The sequence below is a fragment of the Chiroxiphia lanceolata genome, chromosome 5, assembly GCF_009829145.1.
Source record: "Chiroxiphia lanceolata isolate bChiLan1 chromosome 5, bChiLan1.pri, whole genome shotgun sequence".
Lineage (NCBI taxonomy): Eukaryota > Metazoa > Chordata > Aves > Passeriformes > Pipridae > Chiroxiphia > Chiroxiphia lanceolata.
The window spans coordinates 73,085,384-73,100,712 of record NC_045641.1 but is presented as its reverse complement, the minus strand read 5'-3'; the positions used below and the strand labels follow the sequence as shown (position 1 = coordinate 73,100,712).

The following is a 15,329-nucleotide window of genomic DNA, read 5'->3' as shown; positions in this document are numbered from 1 at the left end:
GGCCTTGGAAATGTGAAGTGTCGTTCTGATTTTTTTTTTTTCAGCTTTTATGAAATCCTAGTTTCAGGAATTTTTAACTCAGGACTGTTTGTCCCAAGGTGAAACTTGGCATGGGAAGTTCCAATCCAACAGTTGCTGTTTGGTTTTAAGCGAATTTATAGCAGGAAGGAGTTGCCAGATTGAGTGCAACTGGAAACTAAAACCACAACAGAATGATTGCTTGCTGGATTTTAAAAGTGAAAGCTTTGTTTAAATCTGAGCTACTCCAAACAGCATCTTAAATTGGAAGACATTCTGTCCATAGTATCAGCTGGAAACACTCATCTTCACTTTTTTTCCTCCAGAAAGAGAAATAGCCAAACCACACATCAAGAATAGCCAAAACACTGGTGTCTTAACAGCGCTTTAGTCACCAATGTCAAGCACAGCACTGCATGAAGAAAATTAACTCCATCCCAACCAGACCAGTAGAGAAAGCATGGTTGGGAAAACTCACTGGGGAGAGAAGGACTTCCCAGAGAAACTTCTGGATGTATTTAGGCAGCTCTCTTCTCCCAGCAGGGAGCTACAGGCTCCTTTCTGTGCCCTATAAGCAGTACAATTGTTTATATTTTAAAGAATATAAGTTGCTTCTCTTCCCTTTTGCAGACAGTTGTTACAGAGAGTAGAGACTAGAGGTCAAGATCCTTCTGCTTTAAGCAGAAAGCTACTGAGTCGTTGGAACTGAGCTTTTCTCAGCAAGGGAGAAGTGCATTCCTTAGGCCAGCTCCTTAAGGTGCCTAAATCCTACTTAAAGAGGCCAAAGAGTCTTAGGCACCTCCACGCCCTGAGGACCTGAGTCTCTGGGCCATTCTTAATGACAGGCATGAGGACAATTCCTGTGGCTCATTTACATCTGCAGATACTGTCTGTGCCTGCACAAATATGCAGTTCAGAGGCCAAAATTCAAGTTAAATGTGCTATTGCTTGTGTGCAAGAGCACAAATTTTTGGTGTCTATCTTCCCTTGGTGTGTGCCATACATGCAGAAAGACTTTAATAGGTGTACACCATGCAGTTACACTCACCTATGTTTCTAATGTTCCCTTACATCAGATATTTTGGGTTCTAAAGTTGTCCAAAATATTGAGATTACCCCAGCTATCACACTTGCTTGGAAAACAGGCTGTAGCCCTAAAGTAAACTGGTTCTTTGCAGATAAAGTTAAAGTAAACCATGTGGCTAAAGCAAATCCAAGGATCCAGGCAGTGGAACTCACTGCAGTTTATCCCTGTGTGGATATGTGCTGGCTCGTGCATGGATGGGCCAGAAACAGCCACATCATTAGGAAAATTCTTCAGGTTAGAGCGTGGTCTGCAGTTTGGAAGAGATGATCTGTCACTGTCTCTGCTGCCAGTGTGTATCTTACACTAATCTTCTTCTGGAAGGGATGGCAGCCCCCCACCATCCTCTGGATTAAGTGGGGTTATCCCTGCCTGTGCCTGGAGATAGCTGATCTCAGCTGTGCTCCACGGCCCTACAGAAGGAAAGCTTCTGTTCCTCCCCAAACCCTTCTTATCACACCTCAATGAAAGACAGTGAACATGACCTCGAGTATTCTACATTGCAAAATGCCTTTGAGATAGCTCACATGACATTGTCTTGCTATCTGTTCTGCACGCTATGAAAATAAAAATAATTTAATAAATTCTCACATAATTACCCCACCCCCCCCAAAAAAAGTGACCCTGTGTCTGTTGCTGCTTGGCTTCTGTTTCAGTTCCTATCCAAGCAGTGTAGATGTTTCAAACCACATACTAATGCACCATACATCACAGATGTGAAAACAGATTTAGCACATTGATATTACATTTGGTTTCTGTGTAATTTGTCCTGATGGTCAATAGAAAGTTTTTCTTTTGGGAGTGTAACAGCAAAAGCAAAGTCAAGGACCATTAGTTCCCTATGCCTGCTATTCATGTGTTGTGATGGATGTTGCCTGTTAAGGAAAAAAAAAGGAAGAAAAAAGTGTGTCAACTAGAAATCACAGGGGCAGAGCATTGCCCTACAGCACAGGATTACTCTGTCAGCTCCAGAGCTGTGGGAACAGTCAAATATCCGTGTTTACTGAGGCACACCTTGCAGGTGACTTGATTTGCCAGCAGGCTCTGTCTTACTGTCCCTGTTTTGACTGCTGAGCACCCAAGGTAGAGAACAGGGATTTGAAAGGAAGGTGACAAAGGAAAGGAAAATCTGATCGAGTCTCACAGCTGAGAACAGCAACCCATCCTGGGTAATTAACACAACAACAAATGCTACTGACTACTTTAACAAAAATAATCCCTGCAAATTTAAACAAACAGATGCACAGTTGATCTATAATGAGTGGTGATTGACAGATCATCCTTCAGCAACTAAATAAAGGGTCGGGCTGGCACATACAACACACAGCCTGTACTGCAAGGCCATAACTCTCAAGAACCATTCTGGAAAAGAGCTTATGATCAGAAGAAAAATTCACTTTTTGTCCCCTCTCCCCATTAGATACTTCAGCTAATATGATGTCCTGATTAAAAAAGGAAGAGACAACAGTTTAGCAGCAGAGATTATTAGAGAAATTGATTGAATTAGTATTTTTTCCAATGAAAAGTAACTAGATTTCATGTGGTGATGACAAATATGTGAGTTGTAGTAGTAGTGAAAATGACTATTAAATTGTTACAGAAATAAGGATTACCATTGCCATTTACCAAATTTGCCATTAACTGAATGACCAGGATACTATGACAATTTTTTTTCCCCAAAGGATGGGAGCCGTGTTTTCCCAATAATTTATCTGAGCTCCTATCAAGCTGCTGAAGTGACAATCATTTCTCTGAGGAGGGTGACAGCAGCCCCTTTAGTTCACTCAAGGTCAAACCCCACTAGGCAGCAAATCCAGAGCCTTTTGTCTGGGCAAAGGGCACGAGGCCCTTGTTCGCCTCCCCTCCTCAGAAAAAGCTGTTTCATTCTGACCCCTTTCTGAAATGTTGGCTCTGGTTTGTCCCCATGCTGCTTGTTTCTCCTTACTAAGCTTTTTGGCCCAATCCCTAGTAGCCATCTGGTCCACCTGGACGTTTTTGGCACCACACACATATTCCATGGCATTGTTGAAGTGGCAGTGAAGGAAAAACCAAGAAAAGAGGAAAAAAACCAGGAGGCATCCAGGCAGTTCCAGGCACACTTGCTTTACTTGGGTGACTTTGCTGGGCTGGGGGGTGCTGTTACTGGGCTGTGCTTAAAATGTCTCTGTGAATGCTCAGAAGGGCTTGGCTTGGCTTACAACTTGCAGGCATCTGTGCTACTTGAAAAATGACAGATGCCTTTTTAGAGTGTCAAAAGCTGCTGAACTGAAAGGAAAGCACTCGGCAGACCACGGGTCTGTTCAGTAGAATTCTTTCTTCGTTAGATTGAAAGGAGTTCAGAAGCATCAGAACTCCTCTGAGCAGGCAAAGAGAGATCTGCTGGCTGGTGTTTTAGGACAAGAGTTGGAATACTGTGTAAATTCACAGAACTGAAGGCTGGAAAGGACCCTTAGTTGATTCAATCTTACCTCTCAACCTGGGTCTGTTACTCTCATCTTTTCGAGCACAGTAATGAGTGATCAGCTGAAGTGTGTCTTCCTGGAGGGCATCCAAAGGACGAGAAAAAAAGTCCAGATAAATTTAATTAAACTGTATTCTTGCAGGTGTCTGTCCACGTATTTTTCCTTCAATCCCTTTGTCACACCAGAAGCCTTTACTGGACCAGGTGGTCCCACAGCCACTGTGAAATGAGGATTACCCGCATGGGCAAGGGGCTGGAAGGTCAGACTTTTCCCTGAGTGCACATGAGACAAGGAGCAGTGGCTGCCTGCCAGGACTATTAATCTATGCTTGCATTCCTGTGCCCACAGGTTCAGAAAAGGGGTAGGATGTAGAGGTGAGGAACCACAGCCACAAAGGGGAGGTAGAGCTTGAATTTGCTGTGAAGAATGTCTGAAATCCGTTGGTATCTCCAATGTTTGCTACCTCACCTTTCAGGAATCATTTGGGCATCCAGGATGCTGCCATATAAAGCCAGGGAGGCTTCTTCTTAATGTGTTGATACCTATTTTTCTGTTTTCCAGAAAAAAGTGGAAGAGCAGCCCAACAGGAACCCCTCCATATGGCTGGCCATGTACAGTGCTTTTGGACGACCAATCCTGCTCAGCAGCACCTTCCGGTACTTGGCTGATTTGCTGGGCTTTGCTGGGCCATTGTGTATTTCTGGCATTGTCCAGGGCTTCCAAAATACAACCAACAACACAAACACAACAGAAAAGGTAACCAGACAACAGGGATTGAAAGGCTTGGGTAGTTTAGTTCGTGTCGGGTGTTTGATACACCCGGCTTTTATGATTGGCACTGTGTTATTTCATGTTTTTTTCTGAGCAAATTGAGGTGTTTTTTTTCTTTTTTTTGGTGAGAGACAGTCAAGTTCCAAACCAGAGTAGTGGAATGGAACACAGGTAGTGGAGGCTTTCCCCAGTTTCACAGAATCACAGAATATGCTGAGCTGGAAGGGACCCACAAGGATCATCGAGTCCAACCCTCAGCCCTGCACAGGCCCATTCCCAGGAATCACACCCTGTGCCCCAGAGGATCATCCAAACCCTCCTGGAGCTCTGGCAGCCTTGGTGCTGTGCCCACTGCCCTGGGGAGCCTGGTCAGTGCCCAAACACCCTCTGAGGGAAGAACCTTTTTCTAATATCCAACCTAAGCCTCCCTGACACAACTTCAGGCTGTTCCCTCAGGTTTCCCAGCTGTCTACCTCTTGATGGAGTCATCCCAGCAGTTCTGGGGATAATGAACAATTTTTCTGCTCCTCTTCAACTGTCCCTCTTTGTTCCAGGCAGCACAGCCACTGGTGGTGCCTCAGTGATCCATCCAGCAAGGATCAAGCTGAGAATTTTCCTTAATTTCTCTCCATTTCTCAGTTTGTAATTCACTGACAGGTTTGAGCTCTCTGAAATCTGTTTTTCACTGGGAAGCTGAGAGGAGTCAGTCCCTGTTTGTGACTGATTATACCACTGGTTGCAGTGATGAAATGGGTTGGCACATGTGAGAAACTGAAAAACATTCACTTTATTCAATGACTTTCCTGACAGTAAAAATTCACTAAAGACACTGGAATACAGCTCATTTCAAGTTTCACTGAGACTGAACTTTCAGAGATCACTTCTAAGCACTGAACAAGCCTCTTATTCAGAATATTTTCTATCATAAGAAAAAGAATTTATTTAATTAGAGAAAAATACAGGTAGAGTTATTTTACTGACTGACAGCAGAGAAGACACGAGGAAAAAATTTTCCTACATGTGTCTCCTGATAACAGAAATTTCTCCATACACTTTATGAAGTCAGTAATTTGTATTTGAATGAGCAGATAGGTATGTAATGAAACAACATTTTCCCCTCCAGATAAAGTATTTGACCATCATCACTATCCAAATATCTTTTTCTTGGCTTCTCCCTCCTGACATTAATTTTCTTGACTGATGGGCTCAGTCTGGCTTTAGGCTTTCATTGCTCTGAAAGAGAGTTTAATTGTACAGCTTATCAAATAAAGCTCTTTATCATCCTTGAACCTGCACAGGCTGGACTTGAGCCCCAAAGTCAGAAGGCAAAGTGCATGTTTTGCCTTCAAAAATGTGGTTTTTTTTTTTTTTTTTTTTTTTTTTTGTGTTGAACAAACAAGGTATTTAAGCTTGAAAATAACTTCTGGATCTCAGAGTTAGGAATCTATATCTTGTCTGCTTCATTTATCTTTTCTACTCTTCAGTGCAGTGGTTTCAGTTGTGGGTTTCTTAAAGTTTTAATCAGCGTTGGCTCAAGGGAAGATTGGAATCATTGGAAATCTTGAAATCACTCCAAGGGTCTGGCTTGGTGACAGTCACTATTTCTCTTGGCTACATTTCAGAATACATTTGCCTTTAATTTATGGATTTTGGTAAACTTTCTCGTGGTCTTTTTTCCTATTACCCATTTCTGCTTTAATTTCTCTCTAGTTTGAATTAATGGGAACAACTTTAGTTTTATGCTTATTCTGCTTTAGTTCCTGAGAACTCTACATACATTGAAAAAAAAAAGATATTTACAAATGTTATTTTATTATTGATAACTCCACTATGAAAACATGGGGGGGTTTGATGCAGCAGAATGTGAAGAGTTTTCAAATATATTTATCTGACCAATCAGGCACTCAAACAACCCAAGTCTTGGGCAGGTGGTTTGCTTTCCTATATTGCCCAAAATTTTCATCTCAAAATCAGGCTGGGTATTTCAGTAAAATAGGCTTTTTCCTCCTCCTTCTTCTTTTTTTTTTTTTTTAATTAAATCTCCCTAAGAATTCCAGTACATCCTGCTTCCAGCTGGATCGGAAATACCAAAGGGACAGTCCCTCTTGCAGTATTTTGGTACATTTGTTTCCTTTTCTGCCTTAAACAGAGCAGAACAGTGAACACAAAAACTAGAAAATGAAAACAAATAAAAGTGATTTAAACAACATTTTCTCTCTCTCCTCTTGAGGCATCTGAACCTCATTTTGTGGCGATTGCTGGCATTGTTTTATTCAGAATTCACAGGTATCCTAGACTTTAATTCTGGAAGAAATTGTTTCTATAATATGCAAGATAACTAATCCCATATAATAAAAAATATTTCCTTTGTGGTACAAGTGGAATGATCTTTATTTTGTACTGAGTAGCATTTCTATGTTCCAAATCACCAGAATTTGATGGAGAAACTAAAGACAAGGCAGATGTGGTGAACTTACTGACACTTTCCTGCTAAAACCAGATCATTTTAGAACTGCTAAAAGTTGAGATCCTAAGTCTTTGGAACATGAGAGGAGTATTTAATTTTGATATCTAGGACAGTGAGAAATCTGATTTCTATAACTTTCCCATAATACCATCAATATTTTTTATTTTAGTGCACTGACTGAATTTCCTCGTTCCCAGTTTCTCAAGAAAGCACAATGCCCTCCTAGGGCACTTGAATAATTTTTTCCTTTCTTTCAGGTAAAGGATCCATCCAACTCCTATCTTTCCTCAGAAGAGTTCCTCAGGAATGTCTATGTTTTGGCAGTCCTTCTCTTCCTGGCCCTTATCTTGCAGAGGACATTCCTGCAGGCATCCTACTATGTGACCACAGAAACTGGCATCAACCTGCGAGGTGCCTTGCTGGTGAGCAAAGATGTTCTGCCAAAAAATTCCCTAACAACAGCTCCAGCTCTGTGCTTCCATTTCATTTGTCTCGTTCTTTATCTGAAGGCTGAGCTAATGATGGTTTGAGAGATGATACAGGCTGTGTTTCTATGCAGAAAACTGGACAAAGCAGCATCACCGTCGCAGCCAAACTGTTGGCAGCAATTCCTTCTGCTGAAAAACTAACCTGTAGAAGTTCGACACTCACTGTGTGTGTGTAAGAACACATCTTTGCAGATGAGGAAAGATGTAAACAGTGTCATTTTGGCCCTGTGGCTGCTTTGCTCATTCCCTTACGAGTTAGCCTCTGCTGGCCGTGAACAGAGTCATCTGCAAAGCATCTTCATTTTATGGGAACCTTGTCCATGTGCCCTGAGTGGTGAGGCTGGATATTTATGCCCTTTTGCACAGAGCCCTGTGGGATGGGGTGGGAGTGATTCATCTGCAGAGCTGTGTCTGTAAACCCAGCATCCATTAACCCCCTGTGACAGTTTTGTTTATGGACTGGAGCCAGCAGCTCCGGCTCAGCACGTGGGTGGGTTGTAGCAGGGCTCTCCCAGACCAGACTCCACAGGCAGCAGTAGCAGGAACTGATGTTTTGCCAGATGTAACTAACCATGGGAATATCAGCTCAGCGTGGAAGCTGCTTCTTTTGTGCCCACTGGGACCGATGGAGCTGTCTCAAATGTTTTTTGCCTTCTCCCAGGATAAGGTGGTACAGACTTGGAGAAGAAAGAGTACCTGGTTATTTTCTTGTGTTTTTGTGACTCCCACTTGCCAAAATGGGGACTTTTAGGAGCATATTAGCTCAGTTGGTGCACATAACACCAAGGCTGTGGGATCTGTCCTGTACAGGTCATTCACTTTAGAGTTGGACTTCATGATCCTTGTGGGTCCGTTCTAACTCAGAATATTCTGTGATATGCAGCTGATGTAATTCACCGTGGCCTGTAGACATTTCTGATTATTTTTACAGGATCTACATTGCTCAAGGACAAAACAGGTCAAAGAGGACAAAATTTTTAAGAAAACTTCCTTGGAGCTGCGTTGTTTGATATTTGGTCATAACTATGAATGGGGCTAACAACATTTGACTTTAAAAGTCTTGTAGATATAAGCCCTGATTAATTTAAAACCCTGTTAAGCTCCTACAAATTTTATGGAAAGAGGTGGCCAGGTAAAAGGGAGAAAGCCAAGGGAATCCATACCCACCCTAATCAAAACTTCACAGTTTAACTATCTTTTCAGAAACAAGTATCTCTTTGAGAGACAGTGTCACAGAAAAGCAGGCTCACCAAATGTTTATTAAAAAAATGTCTTTGGCCAGTCCCCTAAATTTTGAATGTTTTGTTGTCATTTTGTTCTATTTTAGGTCTGCATTAAGCAACAAACCTTTTGAGAGGAATTGGAGCTTTTTAAAGTCAGTTCTCTCTCTCGTGCTTTCTCTCCCTCTGTCTCCCTCTCTCTCTGTCCCAGGTGAGAGACTGGGAGAAGGGCTGCCTTAGGCAAAGGCTGATGCTGCAGTTTGAAACATCCTGCTGCCACTGTTGTTTTATAATTACACCGTTTTCATGTCTTCCATTTTATTCCTTTCCTACAGGCAATGATATATAATAAGATCCTGAGGCTTTCTACATCCAACTTGTCCATGGGAGAGATGACACTGGGACAAATCAACAACTTGGTTGCCATAGAAACAAACCAACTGATGTGGTTCTTGTTCCTGTGCCCCAATCTGTGGGCAATGCCTGTTCAGGTAGAGCATCAAAGAAAGGGCCTGATTTCAGGGGTCCTGCAACCTGGTTGGGAAGAGTCTGTGAGACTACTACAAAATCCAGAGGGGAACCTAGTCTTCATGCTCATTTCCCAGGAGGACTAACAAGCAGGAATGTGGCCCATCATCTGCTCCACGTGCTGGGAGGGTTTCTCTCCAAGGGCCAGTGAAGAGAGAGGGGTTTTTTGAGAGAGGGAGTTTTTTTTTGAGCAGGATTTCCACGTCATGGATGTTATCTGTGACTTTAAAAAGATTGACCTGCAATCCCTTCCCTGCTTATATTTCTTCCACTGCTGACACAAGCCATTGCTTTTACTTCTGCCACATGGCAGCAGCACAGGCATCTGACAGGGCTGATTATTTCTCTTTGCAGAGTCCAGTTTTAACTGGGTTTTGTGGCAGGAGCAAAAAGTAATTGAATCCTGCTCCGTGACTGACAGCAGCACTGACAGTGCTCAGACGAGCTCCCCTCTAAACAAGCTTAGTGACTGTACACATCTGGTCCTCAGCAAGGCTTGGAAAGAACTACAGGCAGATCTGTGGGAAGGAAAGGTTAAAATTGTTAGCCTGAAAGAAATCTTCAAAAGTGCCAAATGCCTTCATAAACTAAGACATATTGGTTTTCCATGAAGCTTGGACTCCTGTAGCATTTCATAATTTTAGCTTGGGGTGGGTTTGGCATGCTCCTTACCTGTTGGTGATCCCACTGACATTAAAAAATTTTAAAAAGGGATAGAATCAACTGTTATTATAAGTATTTTATAATCTTTTAATATCTCAATTGACTATTTTTTAGAAAAAAAAAGAGTTGGAAGAAACTAACCTGTGTTAACTATGAGCACATTTCCACTCTGGAAAAGGTGATAGGACTGTCCTGCTTATAGCAAATAGTGAACTTATATCCATCTAGTGTGACCAGATTTAGGCATACCCTGATGAAGATCAGGGTGAATCATAGAAAATATATTGTTCATCCACCAATTATGGACTAATACCCCCGGGCAAACATTCATTGCAGGATCAGGGCGCAAGTAAGGGCTTCAGTTTACACCAAATGCAAATTACTGCCTGCAACCTTTTATTATTCCCTAAGAAAATGGCATCTGGATATGATATTTTGCTGTACAGAAGCCTGAAAAGCTGAATATTGCTTTGAAAATGTTAAACTGTACTGATTCTTATTTCTGATTGTGTAACAAGAAGGGAGATTGAAAGACAGAATGGACTCGTTTAAGAGAAAAAAATATGAGATAGGCAACTAGTTCTGTATGCCCTCTTGTCACTGAGGATATCTCTGTACCACGAAGTAGAGCTTTTAGTAAAAATACTTAAGTAGTAGAGCTTGTATTAACTCAGGAGCCAGAATCCCAGTAGTTGCACCACAACCATTCCCAGGTAAGCCTTTTCGGGAAGTGTTCCCACACTCTTTGCAGGACTAGGGCAGCGTGTTGGTGTTTTCCTACAGATGGTAATGATGCACAAGCTCAGGTTGTGTCACTTCCAGCACATCTGCTTCATGCTTCAGTGCCTGTCTTAGGTGGAGGACCACTGTGACAGCATGCAACTGTGATCCAAGGCAGCCCTAAGATCTTTGAGTGCTCCCAGAGTGATGCAAGGAGCTCTACTGTAAATAAGACTCGAGGCCAGTAACTCTCTGAAATGCCTCGGGGCAAGCACCATCATTTTAGTGCTCCTTCAGCTCTGTGGAAACCCAGCCTGGATTAGAACTACCAGGCAGTAACACAAACTATTTAGTTAATGTCAAAAATAAAGGCTTCTGGGTTTATTTCCCACACTTTCCAAACGTGACCTTCTGAAGGGTGTGCTCAGCCCATTCCTACGAACCATTTAAATGTTTATTAGAAGAACAAATATTTGTCTTCTTGGTACTGTTCTGGCATATTGAATTCTACTTTTTTCCCTCCTATGTTGTTTTTTTTTTCTTGACAGATAATAATGGGTGTGATCCTACTCTACAACTTGCTGGGAGTGAGTGCCTTGGTCGGTGCTGCAGTCATCGTGCTCTTAGCTCCAATACAGTATTTCATAGCTACAAAGTTGGCTGAGGCTCAGAAGAGCACCCTTGTAAGTAAATTATTTCAGTGACATTTGTGGTCCAGGAATGAGAACCTGTAGTTAGTGAACATCCCTTAGTCCCATGGTTCCTCTGTTTCTCCGTGGCTCAGTGTCTCTTCCTTCCTCACATTTGTCAGAAGAGACTCTCAAATAAAGTGTGTGGGCCTTGACCTGCCTTCCCTGCAAAGAATATTTTTAATACAACTAGCACAATTTTGTCTGAATTCAACTCCATAGAAGGGTGTTATTCCCACATTCAGACATTGTATTTCATGGGATGCTAGCAAAGAGTACAAATTATAGCAGGAAATACTAAAGAATGTGTACAACAGACTTTTTGCTCTCACCCCAAGCTTTGGTATTCTCTACAGATCAGCTGGCACTGCTGCTTTAATATCTATTTTGCATTCTTTGGTGTTGCAAGTTTGTTTTGCTGTCTGATTTAATTCACCAGTTGGAAATGTTTTCTGGTACTTTGTCTAATTTTTAACTTTATAGTCGTGATCCTTGAACTTTTTAAGTAGAACCTTTGATGTTTAAGTTGCCAAATATTTAGAGATCCTTTTTATCTTAATATCTTAATGAGCAAATTATACATACATGGATCTGATCTCCCGCAGACTTCAATCCTGTTAAGTTGTGCCAGTTTGTACAACCTGTACAAATTGTACAGAGGATTTACCTTTGCATAATTTCAGGAATAGTCTGAATCTTTCTTATTGCTCTTTTCCAATTTCCTCTGATTCGTAACAGCTTTTGGATTATGATTTTACCAAAATTTATGATTTTACCAACCTTATGATTACTGCTTTCTGATGAGGGACGATTAGCTAAATATATCAATAAATAATTCACCTGTTTTCATGACTGGTCTGTTTGGATCCCAGAATGAATCTGGTGTAGCAAATACACACATATAGTCTTCTATCTATTGTTATGGACACTGTTGGCACAGTAATCCCCCTCCCTGAGTCTCACCCACTGTTTGAAGGGTTGGGATGCTTTTCTTTTCAGAACAGGCTCACTTAATTTCCCCTCATGGCTGTAACCATTTTAATATCTCCAAAGAACATGGAATTTTGTATTGTTTTTCTCAGTATGGCACCTGTACAAAATCATGAACAAACAAAATTAAGCATTTTTGATGAATTTTCCAAGAGAAATGAAGGGGAAAGAGCGTTCTCATTAAGACTACAGACCTGTTATCTATTTCTTATCCTGGTTTTCTTTTGAAATGAAGGACTATTCTACTGAGAGATTAAAGAAAACCAATGAGATACTAAAAGGCATTAAGTTATTAAAGCTGTATGCCTGGGAGCACATATTCTGTACGAGTGTGGAAGAAACGAGGATGAAGGAACTCACCAGTCTCAAAACCTTTGCACTTCATACGTCTCTTTCTAGTAAGTAACTTTATTTTTGGTGCTTGGAAATGGATCCTGTTCTTCAGGATCTTCAGGATGTCAACATTCACCTAAAGCAAAACCCAGCTGTGTCTGTGACACGTTTTTGTGTGTGATGTGATTAAAATAAAAAGGCATGATATATATATAAGACAGAAGCTTGAAAAGGTAGAGTATGTCTTGTTGATTTATTTTTGACATTATATATTATGACATGGTATATTAGCAGCTCTGATTGCAACAAAGACAAATTAGTGTCTGCAAGAAATTGTTTTTTGTGTAATGGAGAAGAGCTGAGAGGGTAATGTTTTAGTTGTGTTACATAACATTTGTGCACACAATAATTTTTCTCCAAGTTTACTGGAAAATACAGATGAGAGAACTCCCTGGCTTATTTGTTGGTATGTTTAAGATCTCTGACTACTATGCAAGGGAGTTTCTTCCTGCAGAGTAATTTTCCTTTGGGAGTTTTAATTACTTGAATTGGAAATCCAAGAAACTGCATTCTTCTGGTGTCATACCCTTACTCTAAAATTGTTTTTTTCTTATTTCATATAATCTGATGCCTATTTTGTTTTTCCTTCCCAGTTTTTATGAATGCAGCCATACCAATAGCAGCTGTTCTTGCAGTAAGATATGTTTTTTTTTTAACTTTTCCTTATAAAAGGTGGAGAAAAGGAGAGGGGGGGTGGAAAAAAAGAATTGACACCATTGTTATTGTAGCACCTATTCCTCATAAAACCAGCAGGTGAGTTAATGTGCCCCTGCTAACTGTAGGAGAGCATGACACTGGAAGTGTCCATTCCCAGTGTGTAGATTGGTAACACCAAAAAGAAATATAATTTTTTACCATCAGAAAGGAAGAGAAAAAATCACTGCAACTTGAAGGGTGACCCATTTTGAAAAGCTCTTTTTCTGAAGGGATTTTGAGTGGCTTTGCTTGTCTCTTGAGCATTAAGTGCATTATAAGCCACCATTTTAGTTTTCAGGAAAGAGTACTCAGTAGTTTATGAACAAATAAGTTTTGCTTGTGCTCTGGCCAGGTTTAAATCTCAGCCTCAAGCACTAGAGGAACTGTGACATGCCAGTAAGTGTGGGTTTTTCACAGACCGCATTTCGAGGGCATTACCGAGAGTACAGTGAGAGTGGGTACCAGAATTGGTGGAAACATATCCAGAGTTCTGGACCCATAAGATTTGTTGGATTCTTACTGATTTTTCCGAGTTATGTGTTTCCTCTGAAGCCTGAAGTCACTTACAAAGCTAGATGGACACCTTTCTCTTCAGTTTACTATGATCCCCTAACCACTAGACCACCAGAGGGCCCTTTCACCGCCACGGCCCGGGTTCGATTCCCGGTCAGAGAAAAAGTCCCCCGGGTAGATGGAGCTCGTCAGCCCTGTAAGGCCATCCATCTAAGAGAAGGTCACTCTATACAAACCTACGTCCTGAGGACCTCACTGCCACCGTCCAAGCTTGCTCGGCCCCGGCAGATGAACCTCAGGATTAAAGGGTGGGCTCAGCTCAGCGCACGCTGTGTCTCACCTAAAAAATCCACTGCGCAGGCTCGAAGGGTAAAGACCCTTCCCAAATCTTCGTTCGCGAAGACTGGCCATACTATGATCCCCAGTAGACTGAGGTATATAGTTATTAGCCTTAATTGAGAAAAATATTTTGCTTGCTGTCCTTGCCCCTCTTTTTGGAGAGCCCTTGTCCTGACCTGCTCTTTCCCTCATGTGACAGACCTTTGTAACCTATGCCTACACCAACGACAAGCCCCTGCAGCCCGCCCAGGCCTTTGCATCCCTGTCTCTGTTCCACATCCTGGTCACACCCCTGTTCCTGCTCTCCACCGTGGTTCGTTTTGCAGTCAAAGCTATTGTAAGGTAAGTGGCCCTTCTGTTCTCACCAACTCATGAACACCTAGTTGGGTAATACATCAGGGAAGGTGCTGGAGGAAAGGGTTGTCTCTACCTGCTCGCGTTGGAAGACAGTTAAGATGCAGGACTCAGGTGTTCAAAGATGTAAGAGAAATCAGAGTAAACAGTTCATTTTACTGGATGATGCGAAGAAACAGCAAAGGAAAGGCATTGAGCTGTTGGAGCAAGTCCAGAGGAGACTACCAAGGTGATCAGAGGGATGGAGCAGCTCTGCTGTGAGGAAAGGCTGAGACAGTTGGGATTGTTCAGCCTGGGGAAGAGAAGGCTTTGGGGTGACCTAATTGTGGCCTTCCAAGACCTGAAGGGAACCCAAAAAGAAAATAGAGAGAGGTTATTTCCAAGGGCCTGGAGCGACAGGACAAGGGGAAATGGTTTCAAACTGACAGACAGTAGGTTCAGATTGGATATTAGGGAGAAATTGTTCCCTGTGAGGGTGGTGAGGCCCTGGCACAGGTTACCCAGAGAAGCTGTGGCTGCCCCTGGATCCCTGGAAGTGTCGAAGGCCAGGTTGGATGGGGCTCTGAGCAACCTGGGATAGTGGGAGGTGTCCCTGCCCATGGCAGGGTGTTGGAACTGGATGATCTTTAAGATCTCTTCTAAACCAGGCCATTCTATGATTCCATGATTATAAATGATCCATTCTTTTTATGATTGCACTACCTTTGGCAGTTCAGCTTCAGAGCTACACTGTTCTTCCTTGGGAAATGCTCCTCTGCTCGCGGTGTGCTCACTCACCATCACTCTCATCTAGTACTTTCTGGGCTCTTGTCTGTACAGAGGGAGATGAGAGAGACTGGTGTGAAGCTCTCTAGCAAGACTGGCCCTGCTGGGGCAAGAAAGAGCGACTCTACCTCCACAAAGGGTGCACTGGGCTTTCAGTGAGAATTTGGCA

General features: G+C 42.2%; 1 protein-coding gene across 12 annotated transcripts in view; it reads left to right on the top strand.

Annotated features, from left to right (window-relative positions):
- ABCC9 (ATP binding cassette subfamily C member 9) overlaps window positions 1–15,329 on the top strand; it is a 69,443-nt gene that overhangs the window by 13,125 nt on the left and 40,989 nt on the right. For all 12 annotated transcript variants that reach the window (XM_032687449.1, XM_032687446.1, XM_032687442.1 and 9 more), the window contains 7 exons: window positions 4,126–4,320; window positions 7,060–7,224; window positions 8,846–9,001; window positions 10,970–11,104; window positions 12,336–12,498; window positions 13,087–13,127; window positions 14,241–14,383. In XM_032687449.1, coding sequence (XP_032543340.1) covers window positions 4,126–4,320; window positions 7,060–7,224; window positions 8,846–9,001; window positions 10,970–11,104; window positions 12,336–12,498; window positions 13,087–13,127; window positions 14,241–14,383 — 998 coding nt within the window. The remainder of the gene's footprint in view (window positions 1–4,125; window positions 4,321–7,059; window positions 7,225–8,845; window positions 9,002–10,969; window positions 11,105–12,335; window positions 12,499–13,086; window positions 13,128–14,240; window positions 14,384–15,329) is intronic.